Here is a 24,768-nt window from a genome sequence, read left to right as displayed (position 1 = left end):
CTCAAAGTCCAGGAGAAGTGTTACTGTACAAACGACATCAAGTCGTGATTCCACGTCGTGTTGGCTTTCGAATCGATCTGAGGATGCTGTGGATGAGGAATGTGCAAGTCAGCAGGTTTTGGACTGAAGTGGCAAATCGTCCACCAGTAGTCCAGGTTATCTTTAATGTGGTTCCAGGGTGTATCGTCACGGTTTTGGTGATTCTACAATGGTCGCTGCAGTGATGCGAACTACCCGCCGTCGAGACCGGCAAATACTCAAGCTGTCAACTCACCGGCCAATCAATAGCTTAGGACACAATACAGGCGTATTATTAAGCTAATACAGGTTGCACTGTACTAATGACTGCGTGGTCCGTTGTCGTGGCATATACGTTGCCATTGCGGAAGCGGTCCGTCGAGGCGGCCATGTTGCACAGCAGTGGTCCGACCAGGAACGATTGTTCAGATCGGGTATTTGCACAGACCAAAGTTGCGGGTAGACGTCAGTGTACCACGAAGAGGAGTTTTGACCACGCTTGTTCTACACCCATATGTCATTTCAGAAGTTCTGGTGGTCCAAGTTTGCACCTAGTTAGCGGCACATTGTGCCTGGCAGATGACAATCAACTTATGATGCCCAATCCCACGGGAGCGTAATGAACATGCATAAAACTATTGTTTTGACCGTCAGGTGTAAGCAAGTCCAAAGAAGGTAGACGATAAAGCAGCCTCAAGAAATTATACTTGAATTGCAACAAGAAGAATGTACACCTGACTGGCGCCCAGGGTCATTGTGCAAGTATTTGCCGTTTCACTTGGCTGACGAAACCTTCGATGAGAGCAGACGGCGAACAGATTGCGTGTGAAAGTAGAGAATGCTGTTGTTCTCTCTATATGCGACTGACGCTAGTCAGACTCTCAGGCTGTATCGCGACATGATACTATCGCGTCGAACTGCTTGGCAAGAGGAAAGGGCCAGTATGCAATGCACAGATAGTTAAGTCTAACCTAGCTGGGCTGCTGGGCTGGAATTAGACGGGTGGGAGCTTGGGCCATGCATCCCGGCACTTTCGATTGCTAAATTGCTTTTTAATGCAGGACAGACAAAGCGCGACGCGTCCGCCGCCAATCCCACTAACCTGACAGCTTTCTAACGGCTCCATCGTGGGCGAAGCTCTTTTATTCTCCATCTCCACACTCCCTGTCGCCTCCATCCGTACAACAATACACCATCCCACCGGCCCCCATTGTATAAACCACCCTGCGCAACTGTCCTGAGCTCGAAATCGACAGCATGTCTGCATTCCTCGCCCGCCGTACCGCCCTGAGCGCACGCCGCGCCTTCTCTACCACCAGCCCCAGGGAGTTGGCCAAGATCACCATCGTTGGCAACCTGGCCGCCACACCTGAGCTCAAGGCTACTTCCACCGGCCGTGAGGTCATTGAGTATGCAGTCGCCTCCAACTCTGGCCCGCGCGACAACCGCACAACCAGCTGGTTCCGTGTTGCTGCTTTCGAGGCTGAGGGCCCTCGCCGGGACTACTTGACTAGCCTTCCCAAAGGGTACGTGCATTCCATTCCGATCAGAGACGCTGGAATAGGGCGCGTGGATGATATATTCACACACGGGGGATGCGGACCGGAAAAGATACAGGCATGGAGATTTGAGTGAACATGTGCTAATAGCGACGCAGATCAACCGTCTATGTTGAAGGCAACGCTGTCATGAGCACTGTCCCCGATCAGAACAACGAGGGCAAGTCGCGGTCATTCTTGAATATCTACCAGAGTAAGCAAGCCATAGATTTGCACCGTTACACGAGCCCATGAAACTGACCTGCACGAATTAGCAAACTTCGAGGTGCTCCGTCGCAGCCAAGACGCTGAGGGTACCGAATAATTTCACGCCGAATCGAAAACTATGTTTGCCATGTATGAAACCAACACCCGTTAGATGATGAGACACTCCTCTCTGGACCTTTTCATATGTGTATTGCGCCTGTCTATTTGGGGGGTTTCAGAATTATTGTATATTACGACTCTTGGGCGACTTGATACCCAAAACTACTTTTTTTTTTCTCTTCAGATCTTGGTTTATTGCTCCTTCAGCTCTAGTGATTGATGTCTCTTGGAATCTCCATTTTCCAACCCTTATTACCAAGGATCCCTCAACCCTGATGTTCTGTTACGAAGTGTTCATGCCTCGTTAGCATGCCCTGGACGTGCTCTTTTTACAGTTGCTGATTCATGATTTCCATTCACTGCAACTCCGGGATTTCTCCAGCATCACAGACATTTTCAACGTAGTCTTCCTCCTCCCACCATTGCTCTTCGTCGTCTCCTTCCCAATACTCATCATCGTCCCCACTCCAAAGCTCGGGATCTGACACTGCTTCCGGGAAGCCGTAAGGAGTGATGTCCTCGGGCTTTGGCACAGCCTTCGGATCCTCTAACGGCAACGGCGGCGGCCCAATCTTGAAGAGCTCATCTTCCGATCCAACTGTCAAAACATCCTCCCACAATGGCGTCTCCTGAGCCTCCAGCTCAGCTACAGTACTTTCAGAAGTTTTGGCGACCGCCTTGCGTTTGATCACCTTCGTCTCCGACTTGGCACTTGACAGCATCGCTTCGATACTCTCCTGCTCAGCCTTCTCTTGCGCCTTTCGTCGGCGGCCGGCTGCAAAAACCAGACCGGTGTCTAGTCGCCAGAGGGGGTCAATCATGGAATCCCAGACAACCCCGTTGCCTGCTTCTACGGCTCGCTTCGGTCTCTGTATGAGGGCTGCAGCCTTCTTGCGGACACTCGTGTCCTCCCACCTCAGCTCGCGGCTGTGGTTAATCGCAGTCCATCCCGAACAATGAGAACGGTTCGAAGGAGTGGCAGCTTTCCGACTCGGCTTCCTGATCAAGTGTTCATCTGACTCTGGTGTCGTGGCTGTAGTTGCCGAGGCATAAAATATGTTCCCATCCTCTGGCAATAATAAGATCTCATCGTCGCTATATACCACAGTTGCCTTCGCATTCCTTGTTCGGATGACTAGCGCAGGGGCGGCGTGCGTTGCATGTAATCTGGATTTGTCGACACATGTGACAGCGCTTTCGTCATCGTTTACTTTTTGCTTGGTGGCTTTCTTCATAAAGCCCCTCTCTGCAAGAAAGTCGTCCAGTGCAGCGTCGCTTTCCAACACCACTCTCCTGCTGATAAACACGTTAACATCGTTAGGTGAGGACGCCTGGTATGGTGACGATCCTGGATGGACTACATGTCTGCTGGTCTGTCTGGAGGTGAGCTCAGACAAGAACGATTGCTCTGCAGGCAGGCCTTCAGAACGCTGCTTTCCAATGTAGTCGCCCAACGCTGCCTGGCTCTCCGAGACGACTCGGTTGCTGATAAATCCCCGGGTAGAAACAGCTTGAAACGGTGAAGATCCCACATCAAAGAGGGGGTTGTCTACCTGTGAAGGGTTGTGCTTGATGTCTGTTCGTGCTGATTTGGCAAGACCTGTCAGCGGCGTCTCAGCGTTGCGCTTTGTGTTGGCGACTTGTTCCGGTTTATCGGGAAGGATCTTCATCTTCTTCTCCTGCCCTTTCAAGGCTTGCCCGGCTGAATAACCGGATGCATACCGTCCCACATTACTTGACATCTTGACGAACGGGTTCAGTGATATCTTTGTTCAGATGGAAAGAGCTCTTATTGGTCCCTGAAAAATCGAGATTGCCAAAAGTGCTGATGGTGGTACAAAATGATGCTCTAGTTGCTGAAATATTGCCTGGAAGGACAATAAGCTGTCTTAGATGTACAAATTATGAACGCCAGCGTGCTTTTCAGAGGTAAGAAGTGTTGTGAAGATGTGAACGAATATTGCAGTGAAATGACATAGGATCAAGCTGCAAAAGTGATGGTGGTAGTGCATGCAAGCAAGCAAGGGAATTTATATCAAATTTGAAGTACTGCAAGATGTCTAGAAGATGCTGAGCTTGTGGTCTGAATCAGTGAATGAGTAAGAAGAAGTGGGGTTTAATACCTAGTCAGAGAATTGTCCTGAGGGCGCAATCATTTCCAGTGATTAACAACACAATACCTGAGCTTGGATGGTCGAGGCTTAACCTCAGTCACAATTGTAGAGCCCTCAAGCTGTGAAGTTCCCCTCGCCTTGGTCTCGATCTGCTTGAATGTGGGACTTCTAGGCACTCATAGAGACTGTCTTGGTTCTGATAATTGTTAGGATCATGAAATTCGGGTGCGATGTGGCAGGATAAGTTGTACACCGGACTTCAAAGATTATAGATGGAACTACACCATCATGATTTGTTAAGGCTGGTAAATGAGTCGTTCCCACTGCTAGAAGACGAGAGCTGATCTGTCTTGTATCGTTGACTGAAATTAAGGTCGGTTGGAGAGCTATTTAGTTCATGCTAATACTGTAGGAACTGGGCCAAGACGCGCTAGATAGAGAACTTAACAACAAATATATTGTTCGCTGGCTCGAGGCCTTCTGAACCAGTTAAAAATGAATGAAGAGCCCGCTAATTAAAATCGGGAAACCATTCACTATGACCGACAACAAATCAAATGGCCAAGTGGTGGGCAGAAACACTTGCAGACACCCTAAACAACTATATTTATACTATGATGACATAGGTTGATGTCCCTACCATTGGAATTACATAGGAGTATGAACGGAAAGTTATGATATGTTTTTGGGGTAAAATGAATTATCAAAATCACTCCATGGAATGTTATTGTTTATGTGATCTTACAATACTCGAGTTGCACAACACCAGAGCTATAACTCTTAACGAAAAAGGCATCTCAGTAATGTACTGGTATATCGACTTCCTTGGAGACAACTGTTGTACCAAGGCCTATAGATGCTGATAATTTGATTTTCCGAGCTTAAGGGGGTTTATCATCCCTGAAGGGCTGTAAATGTTTTCTTATAGTTTCATTTGTATTATTGTGATACCGCTCGATTCTCCCACCTGATCCGCCTCTGGAAGCAAATTCTGCGTATCTAAGTAATTTGAAGATTTTGCTATACCAAAGATTCTATATTCACCAAGGTCATGAAATGATCGCATAACTGCCCGAATAGACAGAATATTGGCGAACATGGTGCTTAAGTTTGATAAGTCTCGGGGCATCGCCTTGACATTTAAACCCATACTGTATACCACGAGTACAGTATATCTTGGTGAGAGTTTGTTGTACTCCTTCACAGCCTCAAAAATTGTCTGTTGTATTTTCTTAACGCCCATGCATTTCTAAATACCAAACGAGGAGGCCTCACGCAGCCAGCCATGATGGCTTTCAGTGACTCGAAACTATGTGGAATTCATGAATTTAGAAAAAGAAGATATCTATTTTTGCAGACAAGTGAATTTCCATGTTCTGAGGGGTTTGACAATCGAAAAAGAGTGTATTAATAAAATGAGGAAGCGAATTCTCTGGAAGGTAATTGGATGAGCAAGTTAACGAGAACTTTAATAGGGCGTGAATCTGGAGGGGGAGGTGTTACCTTGAGAATTTCCCAAATTAATACATTCACTAATACTCAAGAACAAAATGAGGTGGGCTTTTATGTCCAGTGTAAGATCATTATTGGTACTAGAAATTTATTACTGAGTCTTACTGGGATTTCATGATTTGAGGTTCTGACCTCTATGGTCTAGGTCTCATCAGAACAACAGCCGTAAATACTCGAATATCTGCTTTAAAAGTATGTACGTAAGGCCGATATTTCACATTAAAAAGTAAAGATTTTATGACTAGTCGTAATTATTTGACGTGCGAATCTTAGAACTGTGAGACACAAGGCATACGAACGCATTGGTTTGGAATTGCTACTGAACTTATCATCCGGTTTAATCTAGCCTTGAGGAGTTACGGTCATGCTATCCGTTTGTAATGTGACTATCAGAACAATCGTCGTCACTGACACAGAGTACAATCTCCTAGTTGAACTTCCCATAACATGTCTGACACCACTGTTCTCTGTCATGTTGAGAACACCTACGTAAAAGCCACCTGCTAGGGTCGTCGTGCTTAGTTCAAAGTATGAAATAGCAGCTATGATTATCGTATTTTCGAGTTATATATCGATATGATAGATTAAGCCATCGGTTAAGTATATATAGTAGTGCATGTACTCAATCGTGTTGTTTGTGTTTGGCTGAGAAAGGAGTATGTCTGCGGAACTGTGGAGGCTTGTGGTGTAGATATTGGCGATACGAGAAATGAACTACATATAATTATCAGGACACTAATGGTGTCGTCTACCGATGTGTGACTAGCATGACCTACTATTGCTGTTACTATGCTGGTTAGCTAGGCAATACCAAGGAGAAGACCCGAGATATAAATGACAAAACTTTTGAAGAGAGATTTTGACAGTTGTGAAAAGGTTGGGCGTAGGAGGTGTAGGAGTGATTTCTATTGGAGAACGCGAGGAATCTAGCAGGAACTCAGGTAGAGGACTCCAACTTCTGGGCGGAAAGTTCATTTATCCCTGTTTGCATGTATGTTCAGGCCGATCAAACAAGTCTTAGTTGAGAGTCGGTTACAGCACAGCTTGATTTCAACGAGACATACAAGTCAAAACATTGGGCGATGTGTGGGGTTATAGCTGCATCAGTTGCCAGCTAGGGTCGGGAATCAAGCAGTGATCTTCCCTGTGACTTTCACTGTTATTATTAGCACAGCCCTCGTTGATCTTAAATGTCTCTGCTCACATCTGCAAGCGCATGATATACAACATGCCAATTCTTTGATTGTTTTGGTGACATTGAACATGTAAGTAGCTAAGCTGTTGTGCGTTTTTGTATGTGAATTAACGGACTTGAATGTGATGCACCAAAGCAGCGCAACATGACAGCAACCCCCTGACGCCGAAAGTGCTCCCTTTTGAAGTGTTGGCCTAAGAGCTGTAACCAGTCCGCCTTTCTACAACACCATATGCACCACCTCCCTTACCAAACATCTCTTGGACGTCCTCCACAATCTCCTTGGGCCTTTCCCAAGCCGCAAAGTGGCCGCCGCTTTTGTGCTCTTTCTCGAACACTGTCTCGCCCAAAGTACGTACCCATGTACTTGGAAGCACATGAATATCAACCGGGAAATGACTGAAGCCAAGCTTGACTCCGGGAGACCATGACTGCATCCTCTCACGATCCATCTTATTGGGCCGGTTGTCGACATTGTGCCGCGTTTCGTAATAGATCCGTACACTTGCCGCCGGACCAGCTGTGCTGAACCAATAGATGCTCACCCAAGTGCATACTTCCTCGTCTGTCCAAGGGTACGCGTCCGTCCAGTCGTGCAGCTTTTCATATATCCAGGCAAGACATGCTACAGGACTATCAGCTAGTGCATAGCCGATTGTCTGAGGTTTCGTCGATTGCGCGACGCTATAGCCAGAGCCTTCCTTCTCAAACCATTTAGATCGCGTTATACCATGTTCCTCACGCTCGTTATAAGATAAAAGAGCATGTTGAGCTGCTAGGATGGGATTTTTGGAAAAAGAAGGGGCACTGCCGGTGTTCATATTGAGATGAGTAGCTTTGCAGTGCTCGGGGTAGAGATGCGATAAGCTGCGGCTGATGTGGCAGCCCCAATCGCCTATCGAACGTGTCAGTGGAAAACTACATGGGCACTTTGGGAAGGGGCACATACCGCCTTGTGTGACATATTCATTGTAGCCGAGTTTGAGCATCAGCTTGTTCACCGTCTCTGCATATTGCTCCTGCGCAAAACCTCGCTTCTTCGGTCCCTCTGAAAAGCCAAAGTTGGGTAGAGAAGGTGCGACGATGTGGAAAGCCGGGGAGTTGATACCATCTCCGTCTCCTAGGGGCTTAATGATTTTAAGTACCTCCTCAAAATGTCCAGGCCAGCCATGGATGAAAAGCAATGGAATGGCATTCTTGACCTTGCTTTCCTGGTGGATAAAGTGTACGGCCAAAGGCTCAAACCCGTCGCATTTAATGTCAGTCACAAAGTGAGGATACTCATTCAACCTTTTCTCGGCGGCCTTCCAGTCAAAAGTACTTTTCCAATAGCTCGTCAGGCGTTTGACATCTTGAAGTGGGGCGCCCATATCCCAGCCGGCTTCGTCAAGCTCATCTGGGAATCTGGCAAGATCAAGACGCTGCTTGAGGTCGTCCACGCGGGACGAGGGAATGGAGATGGTGTAGGGTTTGATATCTGCCATATTGACCGCCAATTGAGATTGTGTATGTATGTGGCTCGGCAGCTACAGCGGTGATGAGGTAGACTTATGAAATTGCTACCCGCCCTGGATGCATTTGAGTTTCACAATGTAAACACTCTTGGAAACAAGAACGAGTTCTACCTTTGAAGGCGAGTATTTATCGGTTTGAATATGTGCCGTGATTTTTGCTTCCTCATTGATGTGATGATGAACTCTATTGCGCTGCAAAGCTTAAGCACGTCCACGACATGACGTTTAGGGCGTGATTGACATATAGCAGCTCCACTGGTGTCACCATTGCCAAGACGTCAATCCCCCCCCGAACTCAAAGCTGGGTGGACATCCAAAGCCTCTCAAATGAGATCGAATGAGACACGTCCTCATAACCGTTCTCTGCCATGCTTATTACCTTCTTTCGCCGAACCGCCCGAGTATGACATCATTGTTAACCTTGTAACATATTGAAACTCGTAATCATAGAAGAACCACATCAAAAGTATTCGTTACATTTCCGATCATAATGGTGTCTGACTGAGTCCGTCTCTGCCTGCACATCGCACAATCCTAAAGAATTGGCTGCTCATGGTTCAGAGGTTTGGTAAGGCAATGAAATGATCGGAGAGACGAATCGCTGAGGCGGCGGGACTTAATAACCCCACGCTACTGCTCTTGGCCTGTATGGTAGCTCCACAGGCTAAGTGTAATGTGGACCGACTATATTTAGATCTACTTCATGATAGCGCTGATCTGTTCCAAGTGTAAACATAAAGATTAGACTCGTGCAATATATGATCCATTCGCTTGATAATGAATTTAATCGCAGACAGTGGGCACTTGACCAGTAGAGTGGGACGGATCCCCACAGCGAATGTACCTACTTCGTGAAGTTCTTTGAAATCGGACCAAATCAACTAATGTTTACGAACATTATAAAACAACGAATACGAGCTAATGGTTACTAGATAATGAGAACGGCTCATCGAAACCGAGACAAATTGAATGAAGATAAAACATGAAGTCCAGCCAAACCCAGCCTTATTGTCATTCATTTTACTCTATATACTAATCACTCGACGTAGTTTACAAACTGTGGTAGCTCGCATTGACCAGTTGTTCGGCCTTGATCTTGCGGTCCATGTCAAGCCCTTGAAGTTCATCCTTGATGTCCTCCATCATAGAGTCCTCCTCGTCCTCCTCGTCGCTATTGTGATCATCTTCATCATCGCTACCACCATAGATACTGTCCGCAGCCCCCGCATCCGCCACGAAGTCTACGCGATCGAAGAATTCGGTCCTGCTATCCACCTTGGGTACCGTATCCCTCACCGACCATCTCGCCACTTTGATATTTGTGAAGTGGCTCCAGGCAACAACATACTCATCTGTGCCATCGACCTCATCAGTGGACCGTTTTATGCCCTCAGCGCCGTCCACGAGCTCGAGGTCTTCCTCCGCCCAGATCGACCCCTTGGGCGACTGGCCCCATTTCTTGAGACCATACGCGTACTTGCGCTGTATTACGAGAGTCTTTGTTAGTTGGCTTTTTCCATAACGGCAGGAATTATTCTTTGTAGTTCCGTCCTCGTCAAGACTACTAGCTCACTGCTTGAAAGGCCAGCAAAGCTGTCACAGAAAGATCATGGACCAACATACTCCCGAATAACAAGCAAATTTTAGAAGGTAAGTAGTGGCATACGTACGGCGTACTCATTGGCAACCTCGACAGTCAAAAAGGCGCCCAGAATCCGATAGCCTTCCTCTCCCTTCGTCTTTGACAGATCTCGAGGATGTAAGTTTTCGGCTACAATGTAGATGGAGGGCTGGGAAGCTAGATATTGTTCCAGCGTCTGGTGAGAAGAAGAAGGAGGGGTAGATGCCCTCTTGAAAGTGCTGCGAGTCATTTTGTGTTAAAGAGAGCAAGATAAAACACGAACTGTAGGAGTTATGATGAATGACTTGGCATCAGTGAGAACTATCATCTGTAGTCCATGGCTTTTTATACCCTCTTTTTTGTCGACCTACCTCATTGACTATCAGTCACCTCGGTTGCCAATAAAGTCACCGTCACGCATCAAACAACGCGTCTATCTCTCTTACTTGGTCGTATTGCCCATTCAGGACTATCGCTTGACATGTTGTAGTCCGGCATGGAAGCGTGAATCGTGGTATCGCGAACCACCAAAGTGGAATATTCAGTGCTGTGCCGCATTGGCATCACTATTCAAGTTTAGACCAACGCCAAGACAAATGTCACTCAGCAGAGCAGATAAAAGTCTCGTAAAATGTACCTAGCTACATTGGATAGTATGAGCATTAGCGGAGGCAGACGTGAACTCGCCTCTGCCTCTATCGTAGAATCCGTCACGAAAGGCTAAACGGGCAGTCAACTCTACAAGTACTGTTGCGGGAAAGGGAGGTCAATACAATTTATACGGTACTTGTTCAATCTCGATTATCTACTTAGATGGACTTAATGCAAGGTGCTCCGCTAAGTCCGTATCGTGCATTAAATCCGTTAATTTGGTTTTAAGTAGAGTAAGTGCAGCAATTCACATTGATTCACGCAAGCTTACAGCACTCACGCGCCGCCAGGAAGTACATATTGCTTGTGCTTTAGTGGAGTGCGCTTCTCTCTCAATGCGGACTAGCCGGATGGTATATCGTTTCTAGCACCTCAGTATCTCGCGCAAGGACCCAGTATCAACAGTTTACCTGAAAACTCGACAACACGAGACACGCTGTGGTGGTTCAAGGGAAGTAGTACGGATTAACCTGCCAATACGACCTTAGATCATACCTTCGAAATGTTACTATGAATTCTATATTGATCTGGCCTACAATAGATGTATCATGTAAACAAACAGAAGTTGTAGCTAATCTTCCTAATTAACCATACGCAGGCATTGGATTGCGCCAACTCTGGTGGGGTATTAGCACAACTGGCAACAGCCAATGAAGTGTTTCTGTAAGCTCAAAAGTTTAGGCAGCCCCCGACAGGTAAGTACTAAGTTACTCAGACATGTACCTCCTGTAGGAGAGAATTGAGTGTCTTCTCAACTTCGATCTCATTGACATAAGTATGCGCTGGCAGGTGGCCCCGTTGGCTCTGCCGTTTTGCCTATTATGGCAGGCATCAGCGTTTCCTCTGGCTCATTCTAACGCCGCGTCACTTCTGGACATATCAATTTCAGACTTGAGCGCGCTTCTGCAGAGCGGCGCTATCACTAGCTACGATCTTGTTGAGCTATACTTCCAGCGTATCGAGGATGTCAATGCAGAACTGAACGCAGTCATCGAAATCAGCCAAAATGCATTGGATGTGGCCAGACAGCGTGACGATGAGCGTGCTGCTGGCAACCTCAGGGGTCCACTACACGGGATCCCAATCCTAGTAAAGGACAACTACGCTACAACCGACGATCTGCAGACTGGTGCTGGAAGCGTATGTCTTGCCAAAGCACGACCATGGGAAGAGGCCACTGTTATCGTCAAATTACGGCAAGCTGGGGCTATCATCATCGGCAAGACGAACCAGGCCGAATTCTCCGGTGGCCGCGGCTCTAACAGCACGGCAGGTTGGAGTCCTCGGGGAGGGCAGACTTTTGGCGCATATGTTCAGAACCAGACGGCCTGCGGCAGCTCCAGTGGAAGTGGTGTATCTGCCTCGCTGGGCCTTGCAGCTGGTACTCTCGGTACCGAGACCGCTGGCAGCATCACTTGTCCCGCGTTCATGAATAACGTTGTTGGCATCAAGCCTACGGTCGGGCTGACATCCCGTTATGGCGTTGTCCCGTTGACGGCCAGACAAGACACAACAGGCCCGCTGACACAGAGCGTCGCCGATGCCGCTCTAATTCTAGAGGTCATTGCAGGCAAGGATCCGAGGGACAATTACACACTATCGCAGCCATGGAGTACGCCTCCTCGTTACACGCAAGTTCTGAACGCCTCGGCCCTAGAGGGGAAACGCATTGGAGTGATACGGACCGACGAGCCAATCTTGGACAAGTCCTTGTTCGTCAATTATGATGAAATACAGGTGGTGTTTGACGCCGCCTTGATATCGCTTGAAGTTGCCGGAGCACAGCTCGTCAATGTCAAGCCAGAAGGGTTCACTGGCTCACTACTCAATGCGACAAACCTCGTGCAAGGTAACATGACCTTATACGGCAGGCCTGATTACAAGGAGTCATTGACGAAGTACCTTGACAACACTATTCATGACGCACAGAGCCCTCAAAACCTAACTCAGTTGATCGAATGCATCAGGACAGATCCCTCAGAAGAAATCGATCGAGTCAACATAGACTCTCTTGAGAAGATTGCCGCGTGGAACAAGACTGCTGACGGACAGGAGGCTTGGGAAGCCTACAATGCAGCCAAGGAGTTGGCGAGAACTATACTATTGGGATCCGTGAAGAGAGAAGGCTTGGACGCCATTGTCACGCTGCTGGACGTTGCCCTGATATTTGCAGCCCCAACAGGTCTCCCCATAGTCACTGTTCCAATGGGTTCTCTCGGTCAGAATGCTACCGTAATCTGGGATGAGAGTGGTACGCTCATAGAGAGCGCGCCGGGAATGCCTCTGGGGCTTAGTTTTGTGGCAGACCGGTGGGAAGAAGAAGCGCTTATCGGTTATGCATATGCATTTGAGCAAGTCTCCAAGGCGCGGGGCGAGCTGAAACCTTGGATCAAGCCTGGACATGATCTAGAACTGATCCTTCGAAAACCCAGGTCTGCAGAACTAAGATGAAGTCAGCCAGGGAATTGACGAGAGCTTTGTGGCAAAAATGGGGTAAACGTACTGGTGTAATCCCTGTTCGAATGGTGTCCGGCCGTGTAGTTACTGGACGACATAACCTCGACTTCGTCCGTAATATATCCTTTGATCAACCCAGCACATCATACTCTGTGTGGTGCTTTTGCTCGTGGACGGACAGCCTGAACAATATGGTTGGTTATCTGTCACTAGACTATGCCATAATGCTAGATTTCCCATGAAATAATAACAAAGCGGCTGAACGCGCCACTGCTTAAAATATTTCGGATCGTAAAGCACTGTAGCTCATGGCCTGGAGTCGCTAGTCTCTTATTAGTAGGTATTGCTTGCTTTTTGATTGAAGAAGGCCTATGTACTGGCAATCACTGTTGTACGGTCAAAATTAACCTTCGTTGGCGATTAGTCATATTGGCGACAATATGGGCAGTTCCCCAAATAGTCAGCAAGAATAGAATAAACAACTAGTTTATCATGTTTTTCAATTGTTCTATTGATATAGCTAAGCTATACAACCAGAAACAAAATAAACATAAACTTCATACTAATTTTTAGCATGTCCAATACGCCTCACATAAATCCTTTTACCCCCTAATTTGCTTACCCAACCCATTTTCTAGCGTTCAAAAACATCTTGAACCACGGCCCGAACTGACCCCACGAGTCCTTCAGATCCTTAGGTGCATAACTGGACGAATCCGCCATAATTGTTCTCTCCGGATGCGGCATCATAGCTACGACACGTCCATCGCGACTCTTCACGCCAGCAATAGCCTGCGGGCTGCCATTGGGGTTGAAAGGATACTGTTCAGTGGCATGACCGTAGTTGTCGACGTATGTGATAGGGATGAGGCCACTGTCACTCAACGATTGTAATTGGTTCTGTGAAGCGAACTCAGCGCGACCTTCGCCGTGCGACACGACGATGGGGAAGGTAGATGTGGTCATGCCGTCAAAGAAGACGGATGGCTTTTCCTCGCGAATCTGGACCATGGAGAAGCGGGCTTCGAATTGCTGGCTGGCGTTCTCGACAAACGTGGGCCAGTGCTCGGCACCAGGAATGAGGGACTTGAGTCTGGTGAGCATCTGACAACCGTTGCAAACACCCAAGCTGAAAGTGTCTGGCCTTTTGAAGAAATTCTCAAAAGTGCGGCGGGCATTCTCGTGCATGAGGATGGATTTGGCCCAACCATTACCGGCACCCAACACGTCACCATACGAGAACCCACCGCAAGCAGCAAGACCTCGGAAGCCATCCAGGGAGAAGCCGTCCAGGATGTCGGTCATCATCACGTCAACGGCATCAAAACCAGCGGCACGGAACGCGAACGCCATTTCTGCGTAACCGTTGACACCTTGTTCTCGCAGAATAGCAACACGAGGCCTGGACCCAACCAAGGTCTTGAAAGATGCCACAAGTGGCAGACCTGTGTCGGCAGGGTCGAACGAGAGTTTATATGAGATACCAGGATCCTTGGCATCAGGAATTGTAGAATATTCAGACTCAGCACAAGCCGGGTTATCTCTGAGCTTCTGCATCTCATAGGAGGTGCTTGACCACCATTGCTGCATTTGTGACCGATCCAAGTCCGCTAGTAACGTGGACCTGTTTCTAATGACAAGTGATTGCTTGGTTGCTTGTTTGACGAAGCCGATCTTCTTAATCAGACCAGGGGGTGGTCCGCATGTGGCGAAGCACTTCATGAATCTGGTCTCATCTGTCTTCCGGACTTGGAAGACGGCACCGAGTTCTTCGTTGAAAAGTGCCTCCAGAGTGTGAGAGACTGACTCTGATTTCGCGATATTGCTGATATCAATCTCAGCACCGCACCGACCAGCGAACATCATTTCTGCGACAGTGGTCAACAAACCACCATCCGAAATATCGTGGTATGCAAGGACAATATTTTCCTCGTGCAGCTGGGATACGGCATCGAAATAATCTTTGATCAGCTCCACGTTTCGCACATCAGGAGCCTCGTCTCCAAGCTGATTGAGGGTCTGTGCAAGCGCCGAACCGCCCATTGCCTGGCGACCTTCCGCAAGATCTACGTATATCAGAATCGAGTCACCGACATCCTCAACGCGGTGAAGCTGGGGCGTCCAGGTACTGCGCACGTCCTCAACCAGTGAGAAAGCAGTGATGACAACCGTCACAGGTGCCGTGACACTATTTGCCTGACCGGTAGCCTTGTCCTTCCAAGACGCTTTCATGGATGTGGAGTCCTTGCCAACAGGTATCGACACACCAAGCTGAGGGCAAAGATCCATACCAATAGCTTTGACAGCTTCGTACAACGCCGGGCCTTCTCCCGGATGGTTGACGGCCGCCATCCAGTTGGCAGACAACTTGACGCGGCGGAGATCGCCACGAACGTTATGTTGATTCTTGATGTCAGCAGCACCCAAATTCATGAGCGACTCTACAACTGCCATACGGGCTGATGCAGCTGGTGAGATCAAAGCCAAAGTCGGTTTTTCTCCCATGGCCATAGCCTCTCCACGTCGTGTCTTTTCGTCAATGCCAAAGGATGTCATAGTCACTGCCACATCAGCAACAGGTACTTGCCAAGGACCTACGAGTTGGTCCCGTGCCGTCAAGCCACCGACAGACTAGGTTCATGGTCAGTATCTCGAATGCATATATAATCGATCCAGATAAAAAACTGGACTTACTCGGTCACCAATGGTAATGAGGAACATCTTTGAACCAACGGAGGGCAGCGTGAAGGCCAACTCAGTAGCCTTAGATATGGTTTCGCTCATGTCGGTCAGGTTGAATTTCTCTCTTAGGCTTGCTGCTGCGTCGAAAGGAGACAAGACCTTCTTCACAGTTTGTACATCTTTCTCCAGTCTCCTTCCAGGCGGGAAGAGGGCATCCATGGGCAGGTCAATGGGAACAGGGTGCTCTGAGGACTCTCGGTCTGTGAGAATCAACCTTGCACCACTTTTGTCGTCCTTCGAACTGACAGTCCCTACGTTGGAGAACCCGCATCTCTCTCGCTGGCAGATCTTGGTGAAGCGATTAATGCCCTCCTTGTTTACGAGCAGTACGTATCGTTCTTGTGCTTCGTTGCACCAGATCTCCAACGGGCTCATGTTGCTGCCGGAGACCTCAACTTGACGCAGCTCAAACTTGCCACCAAAGCCTGCATCCTTGACAAGTTCTGGTAGGGCATTGGAAAGACCACCAGCACCTACATCGTGGATCATGGCGATTGGGTTCTGGTCTCCGAGACTAACACAGGTGTTGATGACCATCTGTGCGCGCCGCTCCATCTCAGGGTTTCCACGCTGCACACTGTTGAAGTCTAGATCTGCATTGGCTTCCACCGAATCGTTGCTGGAAGCAGCACCACCGCCAAGACCGATCAGCATTGCTGGGCCACCTAGCACGATGACATGAGCACCATCATGAACATCGTCCTCGTTCTTAAGAGCGTTCTGCGGCCTTACAGTACCAACACCGCCAGCAATCATGATAGGCTTGTGGTACCCGCGGTATTCGCCATCCTTCTTGGACTCTTCAGGTGCGAGAAGAGTGCGGAAGGTACCGGTCAGAGCCGGTCGGCCGAACTCGTTGTTGAAACGCGCACTTCCAATAGGGGCTTCAAGCATGATATCGAGACTGCTGGCATAGTGAGCTGGCTTGTTGATATCCAATTCCCAGGATCGCTTGCTTCCTGGAATGAGCAGGTCCGATACCCAGAAACCAGCAAGACCGCCTTTGGTGGTAGAGCCTCTTCCCACTGCGGCTTCATCACGAATCTCACCACCGGATCCAGTTGCAGCACCGGGGAAAGGAGAGATGGCGGTAGGGTGATTGTGGGTTTCTACTTTGGCAAGCATGTGGATGACTTCCTTGGTCAGTCGCCAGGAGCCTGAGTTATAGTCAGGAGCCCAGTAGTTGGCTACCTCTCCCTGGACGACCGCAGCATTGTCGCTGTAAGCTGAAACTGTATAGTCAGGGGTCTTCTTGTGGGTGTTCTTGATCATCTCGAAAAGACTCTTGTCCTGGCGCTGGCCATCAATGGTCCAGTTGGCGTTGAAAACCTTGTGCCGACAATGCCTACGCATATAGACGTTAGAGACGGCTTGGAGCACATTTATTGATGAATGAATTCTTACTCGGAGTTCACTTGCGCAAACATGAACAGTTCAACATCATGGGGCGGGCGGCCGAGCTTCTGGAAGACACCGACCAAGTATTCCACCTCGGCCTGGTCAAGTCCTAGGCCCTTCTTCTGGTTGTACTCTTGCAGTACAGCGATGGGTTCCTGGGCACCGGCGAAGATGTCGACAACTGCCAGAGAAGACTGGGCGCCGGCGCTGAACATATCGACGGTACTCGGGGGCTCGAAAGTCAGGGACTCGGTCATGCGGTCGTAGATGATGTCGCGGAAGGACAAGGCCTGTTCGCCACTGAAGGGGCTCTCAAACTCGATGGTGACGCATCTTCCCCGTTCGATGCGGTTGAGGGTCTCTTTCAACCCACAGACGTGGGCAATTGCAGTAGCCTTGGAGCTCCATGGCGAGACGGTGTTGCGTGGGGTAATATAAATGTCCAAGGACTTGTCACCGTTGGCGGTAGATGATTCTTGAGTGTAGTCCAGATCCAAGAGCTGCTCGACCTGGTCGCGTCCGGGCTTGCCGGTCGTCTTGAAGTCGACGAAGTACAGCCAGTGGCCGCGGATGTCCTTGACCTTGACCTGGCTGAGCTCGTTGATGCGGGCGAGCAGCTTTTGCGCTTCGGCAGTCGTGAAGCACGACAAGCCAGCTAAGACCTCGTGCGACATGTCAGTGAATCAGAAGGAAAGGCTTCCTTCTAAGCAGTGGAATGTGTATCTCTGTCGAGTTGGGGGAGGTGACTCCTGGCAGTTATTGCGATGCAGGAACACGAGCAACGGAAGAAGGACCCCTCCAAAGGCCGTGGGGGAATTTTAATTCTGTTATCGAGCGCTTATCAGATGGCGGGGTGAACAGAAGATCTCGTTGCGGGCATCAAGACCAATAGCGTGGAGAGGATTCAATTTTGCCCACATGCGTGGTACGACGGGTCGAGTACCGGTTGGCTTCTATGTACATTTTAAAAGCTGCTGCGGTATGAGGAAACCGCATGCTGTAGGTTAGTCAGTTGGACATGCGCCGTTTATCGGAGTCGATCGTGAAAAAGTGTGACAAACTTGGGGGTCGGAGCGGTCGTTCAGTTTTAGTATGCCCAGAGCCCAAAAACCAAAAGCCGTAGGGCTGCAGCAGTACTATGTAACGCGGATATGCTATAATCCACAAGTTCTAGCACTATGTAAGTGATGTTTTGAGGTCCGACATTTGTTTACCTCGGGTAGAAGCCTTTGACTTTGGGTTGTAAGAAGATGAGACAGACTCAGATTATAACCCACTCCTCTGGCACAGCTCAGCACGAACGGATTCGATCTAACCTAGCATCTTGTTCTTTTGGGGGGTTCCGGACATCGCATTGACTAGACTAACCTAGTGGGCAAACTGGCAGCGGGAACGGGAGAAGCACAGCAGGGCAGGCAGAGCATAGAGCACAGACCAGATTTAGGGTCAAGAAAAGGTTGGCAGCGATTCGGCCCTCCATATTCCATAGCACAGAGTACTGTACAGCACACACGGCTGACGGATCCGCACGCACTACGGACCCGTACAACCCCCATAATTACTTTGTACTCCGCAGGCGCGTGTTCGCTTAAACAAAACCGTCTCCACGCCATGCCTAAAGCGGACCCCAAAGTAAACAAATCCCCCGCGTAACATCAGACCTGGCACACACCTGGGACAGACCCTGACATCACCCTCTAATATTCCACTCTGATATCATCGGATCCGGCCATCGACTGGTGTGATATTATCGCTGTCTTCGCTTGGCTGGCTCAAGTACAACCGTAAACCAGTCCATCTGCACTGCCTTTGAGCTCTAAAGCCCATCATGTCGACGCCGAAACGACGCTCTGCTCGTATTGCGAGTGCATCCAAGGTATGTAAACAAACCGAAAGCTCTCGCTGCCAACAGTAGTGAGACCTCACGACGAGACCTACAGCCGCCAGCCAGCAATACTTACTAACTGCCGCATTTCTTCCCCTCCAGACTCCAAATGTGTTCACTCGATTGGGTTCGGTCATTGAAGGGGACGAGGAACCCGCCCAGCAACCCTTCCGAAGCTTAGATACTATCATGTCTTCGCCCCCCAAACCCAGTACACCGGTCAGCGCAGCACCTGTCAAGCTCGCCATGTCTGAGATGCATCCCAGCAAAGTTCATCAAACCATGGCTCCCCCTTCGTCCGGCCTGAGGTTTGGCTTCGTCGATATCAATACCGATGAAAAGTCCCGACATCAACCATCTGGCATCACTCAAACCACCCCTTCCAAAACCCGGATGCCCTCATCAGACTTCACTTTCCGCGTTGCTGGCCCCATGGCTGGAGAGACCGAGACCAACCTTAGCCCTGAGGCACGCCACATGATGGACCAGATTCGCGAGCAGGCTGCCAAGCACAAGGCCGCCGTAATGGCAAGGCGGGAGAAGGAGAGAATTGAAGAGCATGCCAAGCTGGTCGAAGAGCGTGAACGCGAGCGCAAGATCGCCAAGGCCCAGAGCAAGGTCGGCCGCTTCGACGAGGCTCACATGCGAGAGTTCAAGAAGATGGACTCCATCACAGTCCCTGGCACCTTCACCACTCCCAAACCTTTCAACTTCAGTCCACTCAAGTCGGGTATGAAGCGGAGCCAGTCCAAGGCAAACCTCGACGAGCCCGAGCCATCGGGACGCAAACCGCGCACTGAGAAACCGCTTCCATCCCTTCCGCATGCCACCGAGGAGCAAGGCGAGCGTGACGAGCCGAACACACGCGCGAAGCGTGCCAGACAGCGCATCGAGGATGACGCATCCACCCTTCGACCAGTATCGCGTGATGGAGGCAAGATTCCGCGGCCTAAGAGCATCATCGGTGGCGTCGAATCTGCTCGATCCAAGACTACCACTGCCAATGAGTCGTCCCGCCCCAAGAGCATGTTCGGCCTCGATTCTATCCGACCTCAGAGCAGCGGTAATGACTCAGTCCGAAGCGGTATTCCCCGTGCGCAAACCACGGCAAACCTGATGACACCAACCAAAGCGACTGTGGCCAAGGCTAATATTCCCAAGACTCCCACTATCACTTTGGTCAAATCACCCAGCAAACCGGACTTAGCTCCTACGAACCAATCTCCGAGCAAATCTGGTCTTGGCGGCCTGGTCAAATCGCCAACTAGATCCAACCTTTCTTCTCTCCTGAAGTCCCCGACCAAGCCCAGCACCGGCGGTGTCCTCAAAAAGTCCATCACTTTCGCCAGCCTGGGTGCTTCTCAGACCAACCCGTCACTTGTCCAAACACCGGGCCGATTTGATAGAGTTAGGTCGATCCTCAAGGGACCGTTCACCGCATCGAAACCCAAAAGTCACTTGCCGCAGGTTGCCGTTGCCGCACCCAAAACCCCAGGCCGAACGGAGAAAGTGATTTCTGGAGTTCCGATGACTACTCCTCCCCACAAGCTTGCTAAGCGTGTTGAATTCACTCCTGACACCAAACAAGCTGCTTTGAGCCAGAATTCACCATCTCCCACCAAATCTGCCATACCCCGGTCGAGGACATTGCCGAAGCTGCCTGCACCCGAGATGCGGTCCATCGAGGCCGTGATGAGCGCCAAGACAAGTCGGGAGGAGATAGAATATCCCGATCTCTCTGCCTACGAGGAGGTGGCTGCCCAGGAAAAAGCCGAAGCGACCGGTGAAGTTAAGGAGCCTTCCGTGCTGCCCGAAGGTGTTCCCGGCACTTTCACGTTCCGTAGTGATCACACGATCAGATTCAACAGCACATCGCCGAGTGGTTTTGGTGGTGCAGCTGGACAGTCTAGTCTCCGCCATGTCCGACCCTCCATGCCTGGAACTTTCCCTAGTGGCATTGAACCGACTTCTCCCAACAAGGAGAACAAGGATCCTGCCGTCATGACGGGTATTCCGCACGGCATGTCTAACAAGAAGAGACATCGAGCTGTATGGGAGGACGAAGAGCTCCAGTCGGGTATTTCGCATGGCATCACTAACAAGAAGCGCCACCGAGCCGATGCCGATTCCGAAGATGACATGGAGAAGGACGAGGGTGCCGAAAGAGGTGCAAAGAAGGCTCGCAAGGAATCCACGCCTGCAAAGGGTCAAGCACTTGCTGCTCCCAAGCTTGCTGCGACGCCTTCTCCCATGAAGAAGAAGCAGAAGCCTAGAAATGGTGGCACGCCCAGTCCTCAGAAGAAAGGCATCAGTCTCAGTCGCCTGAACATGCTGGCTCGTCCCAAAGTCCGGAAGTAGTTCTATACTATGGAGGAAGTACATATTGTTTTTGCATCCCTGCGTGGCATGAATCGCTACTGGCTAGCAATCTGCATTGAAGCCGTCAGGATTTATAACGTTTTTGTGCCGTCTTGTATACACGGCGTGAGAGGGCTATTGTCAACACAACTGCTGCTTTGGCAGAAGGTATATGCACAGAATTTGTTGTGTCGTATCGTTTAAAAAGAGGCGTTTGGTGGCTATACACAGAGAGGTGTCGGAGTTCTACGGCGTTTGACGCTTGTGTATTTAAGTATCGACTGCAGATTTCTAATATGAACAAGATTTCAGTTCCGATTCAGTACAAATTGATATATGGTATCTGGACGTTCTAGTGAATTGGTGTATTCACTTGTATAACCTGCGAATCGCTTTTTCGACTCTCAATTCAACACATGAAAGCCAAACTCACTAACCTAACGCCATTGGCGACTTCCACGGATTTCCTCAACGCACGTCATGGCCCCGACCTTGACTTCTACAAGATAAACTGCTGAGCCTTCCAAGACTCATATTGCTTGATCACCTCTTTTCAGTACTTCACCTAATTGGACCTTTGTTTCAGAGTCTCTCATTTTGACATCTTATTCTTAATCGGAGCTGTCGTTGGTGAAGATCCGACCCAGAGCCTGCGTACGTTTTCTTTTAGACTATACTTTATTACATAACGTCTAAATTCCTATCTTCTTGTCTCCATATGGCAGCCCGACATGATCTATTCACTTGTACATTTTGTTACCACCTTGCTCACGGACCACCCCACGTCCTAGGTTGTAGCGCCCGCCTTGCCTGCAGACCCTGCCAGGATTCTGTGCTTAAACTCGCGACTTGCTGGGTATGTGGTGAAGTCATATGTCGAGGTGAGGAATGCGTCAGCCTCGGCTAGTGTTTTTGGCATCGCACCTGCTACGGTTGTTTATTCTGTGGCAGCAGACGGGTCATCCATGGCCCCTCGGTCAGAGATGTATTCTCCGACGAGGACGAGGACAATGCATCTCAGCGGACACTGAGAGAAGGTGATTTTATCGCCCCTGGAATGACTGGAAAGGCAAAAGAGATTGAAGAAATTCCCATGTGCGCGAATTGTGCTATTGGCACAGAAGATGACGACCAGGATACCGTAGTCCAAAAAGCTCTTCGACGGATCGACATAGCCGACGGGGGACTCAGCCGTAATCGATGGGAAAGAGGAAACGACAAAACCACCATCGCGGGCACAAGAAAGTTTCGCCGAGCATCAAGTAAAGTTACGAGACATAATGGAGAGGCCACGGCACTACCTGCACCGCTTGCACATGGTTCATCCCGATTGGCTACTGATGGTGCCATAGATCATAGCGAGGATGGTGGCTACTGCGCGGTACCTCTTGACTCGACCATTTATGTCGACGTCAACGATCCTACTGGTCTACCAGCTTTCAAACCCAGTCCTACGAAGCCTATCCCGCAACGTATGCAACCACCGTGGATGAAGACCCTCCCGAACCAGCACAAACCGTCAAGAGTAGTCAATTCACGCCCGCAGTCAATTCTAGACAACCACTTTAGTGATGTGTTCTCTGTGTTAGCTAGCCGTTCTTTACCATCAGAGCCAGAGACAGTATGTCCTACAGCTATAAATTCACCGTCTCGAGTACTTTCACCCCGAAAACAACAACGAGAATTGGAGCGTGATACGGAATACTTCCTATCGAAAGCAGGACACGATGACGTGGAGGACCTTAGATCGTCTCCTGTAATTGTTCCACGAGGACCGAACATATCTTTTGTGACATCCGAACCTCTTAAAAGACCCTCTTCTCGCGTTGTGGGCTCGAAATTGACCAGAAAGGATTCTCTCCCTATGGTTTCAGGTCAATATCGAAACCCGTCGCCATACCCTGTACCGCCGCGTAGCTCAAGTGCTACCCCAATGATTCCGTCAATATCAGCCTCACCTCCGCAGTCCATCGGCGAGGGAGATGAAAGTGCTTCTCTGTTTCAGACAAGTGTAGACAAAAAGTCTCCTTCACCGCTTTCAACTGCCATCGCACACATGAAGAGCAAGATCCACCGAATCCCTCCACCACAAAGTACCGAATACCTCGAGTTTTACAAACCAACACAATCAGCTTCTGCAAGCATCCACAGACCTACTGTCAGTATCGCAGTGGCGGGCCGCGCAAAGGGGCGACGGGTCGGAAACTGGGAGAAGCCACAACCGGTTGTCGAGATAACAAGGCGAGATATCGATCTCGACCAGCCACGGAAGCAGGCATAGCAGAGACAACACAGCAAATATCATCGCTAGACAAGCCTGGTAAACATGGTGTAGAGGGTACCCTACATGTCCGTGGAATGCTCAAGAAAAGTAGCGTTCAAGAGGACACATGGAAACACTTCGGCCGCGGCAGCAGCAACAGGAGGTGAAGACCACCAATATTTTATTGTACTGTAACTTTACACCTGCATTTTAGTTTACCACACATCTGAACGAGATGGTCATAAACTTGTTTCATTTCACTACCATCCTACCTCACTGTCTAGCGACCAAGCTTGGCATCTCCATTTCCTCTCCTCAAGCAAACTAACTCACACTACAAGCTTGGTAAGCTAACAACACAGGTCAAACTATTTATGCACACAAGCGCTACCCCCAAGAAGCGGCCGACATTTTTCTCACCTAGCTTTGTGCTCTGGAATAGACCATCTTTTCCACAAGCTGGGTTGGCTCACTCGCCCGAGCGAATGACTTTCAGAGAGCATCACTCAGGTCGACTTGGGTTCAATTCCCTCGACAGCTATCACTACCATTTTTGCCCATTTCTCATCAATATCCTCACCTTACCTACTAGAAGCTTGCAGATCCAAGTACACATACCAATTCAATCAGGACTTTTTGAAGACCTGTTATGTTACACTTTGTACTGCTCACTCCGTTCTGATTTATTCTTTTGAACAGGTTCTTGCAACCATCATACGTGGTAGTGATCTGAGGGATGTCTCCGCCATTCGGGTATCTTTGTGTGTAGAACTCCTCAACATTCTCACGGGCCCGTCCGAAGGTCAAAGTTTACTCTCCACCTCGTTCATGCAGTACAGATGCAGTACAGGCAGAAACAGGAAACGGTCGTCCTTGAACCAGATGCTATATAATGCTAAATTAAGGGGCCTCAATCAATACTCCACGAAGCCACAGGCCACGGTGGTGTAGTGGTTATCCGCGCAGACCTAGGATTAATATCCTTATCTCAAAATCATTATCTCTCTGGCTGAGCCGTCCTCCCTCAGCCAACCTTCTTTTTGCACTTTATCAGGTTGCGAGTTCGAGATGCGCGAGTTACCTCCAAAGTAGCTTCTTCTTGAATTCTTTTGCTGGCGTGTGAGAAAACGACAGCCCATTACTTGGTGGTGAGATTCTGGACTTGGCTGCAAATG

At 49.3% G+C, this 24,768-nt stretch overlaps 8 protein-coding genes across 8 annotated transcripts; 4 read left to right on the top strand and 4 right to left on the bottom strand.

Moving 5' to 3' along the window:
- Positions 1 to 1,103: 1,103 nt before the first annotated feature.
- BKA67DRAFT_564538 (uncharacterized protein) lies at positions 1,104 to 2,066 on the top strand. Its single transcript, XM_046102753.1, has 3 exons — positions 1,104 to 1,544; positions 1,676 to 1,770; positions 1,832 to 2,066. The coding sequence occupies exons 1-3, from the start codon at positions 1,276 to 1,278 to the stop codon at positions 1,879 to 1,881; spliced, it is 414 nt and encodes a 137-aa protein (XP_045958522.1). The 5' UTR covers positions 1,104 to 1,275; the 3' UTR covers positions 1,882 to 2,066.
- A 173-nt stretch (positions 2,067 to 2,239) lies between these two features.
- Positions 2,240 to 3,625, bottom strand: BKA67DRAFT_646005 (uncharacterized protein; the record flags this gene model as incomplete). Its single annotated transcript, XM_046105899.1, has 1 exon — positions 2,240 to 3,625. One exon carries the CDS (start codon positions 3,623 to 3,625, stop codon positions 2,240 to 2,242), a length of 1,386 nt encoding a protein of 461 aa, XP_045958521.1.
- A 3,273-nt stretch (positions 3,626 to 6,898) lies between these two features.
- Positions 6,899 to 8,188, bottom strand: BKA67DRAFT_592468 (microsomal epoxide hydrolase; the record flags this gene model as incomplete). Its single annotated transcript, XM_046104837.1, has 2 exons — positions 6,899 to 7,599; positions 7,654 to 8,188. The coding sequence occupies 2 exons, from the start codon at positions 8,186 to 8,188 to the stop codon at positions 6,899 to 6,901; spliced, it is 1,236 nt and encodes a 411-aa protein (XP_045958520.1).
- Positions 8,189 to 8,976: 788 nt separating this feature from the next.
- On the bottom strand, positions 8,977 to 10,584 carry BKA67DRAFT_564527 (uncharacterized protein). Its single transcript, XM_046102752.1, has 3 exons — positions 10,477 to 10,584; positions 9,889 to 10,405; positions 8,977 to 9,700 (listed from the first exon to the last, which is right to left on the bottom strand). The coding sequence occupies exons 2-3, from the start codon at positions 10,087 to 10,089 to the stop codon at positions 9,269 to 9,271; spliced, it is 633 nt and encodes a 210-aa protein (XP_045958519.1). The 5' UTR covers positions 10,090 to 10,405; positions 10,477 to 10,584; the 3' UTR covers positions 8,977 to 9,268.
- Positions 10,585 to 11,267: 683 nt separating this feature from the next.
- BKA67DRAFT_535580 (amidase signature domain-containing protein) lies at positions 11,268 to 12,941 on the top strand (the record flags this gene model as incomplete). The annotated part of the gene is made up of 1 exon (XM_046100036.1): positions 11,268 to 12,941. The coding sequence occupies one exon, from the start codon at positions 11,268 to 11,270 to the stop codon at positions 12,939 to 12,941; it is 1,674 nt and encodes a 557-aa protein (XP_045958518.1).
- A 624-nt stretch (positions 12,942 to 13,565) lies between these two features.
- On the bottom strand, positions 13,566 to 17,761 carry BKA67DRAFT_518256 (CobB/CobQ-like glutamine amidotransferase domain-containing protein; the record flags this gene model as incomplete). Its single annotated transcript, XM_046097991.1, has 3 exons — positions 13,566 to 15,578; positions 15,642 to 17,034; positions 17,094 to 17,761. 3 exons carry the CDS (start codon positions 17,759 to 17,761, stop codon positions 13,566 to 13,568), a joined length of 4,074 nt encoding a protein of 1,357 aa, XP_045958517.1.
- An 818-nt stretch (positions 17,762 to 18,579) lies between these two features.
- BKA67DRAFT_564520 (uncharacterized protein) lies at positions 18,580 to 21,653 on the top strand. Its single transcript, XM_046102751.1, has 2 exons — positions 18,580 to 18,963; positions 19,075 to 21,653. The coding sequence occupies exons 1-2, from the start codon at positions 18,916 to 18,918 to the stop codon at positions 21,328 to 21,330; spliced, it is 2,304 nt and encodes a 767-aa protein (XP_045958516.1). The 5' UTR covers positions 18,580 to 18,915; the 3' UTR covers positions 21,331 to 21,653.
- Positions 21,654 to 22,387: 734 nt separating this feature from the next.
- Positions 22,388 to 23,611, top strand: BKA67DRAFT_645999 (uncharacterized protein; the record flags this gene model as incomplete). The annotated part of the gene is made up of 1 exon (XM_046105898.1): positions 22,388 to 23,611. One exon carries the CDS (start codon positions 22,388 to 22,390, stop codon positions 23,609 to 23,611), a length of 1,224 nt encoding a protein of 407 aa, XP_045958515.1.
- Positions 23,612 to 24,768: the final 1,157 nt, after the last annotated feature.

The sequence above is a fragment of the Truncatella angustata genome (assembly GCF_020726525.1).
Source record: "Truncatella angustata strain MPI-SDFR-AT-0073 chromosome Unknown BKA67scaffold_4, whole genome shotgun sequence".
NCBI lineage: Eukaryota > Fungi > Ascomycota > Sordariomycetes > Amphisphaeriales > Sporocadaceae > Truncatella > Truncatella angustata.
This window is presented reverse-complemented; position numbering and strand designations above follow the sequence as displayed.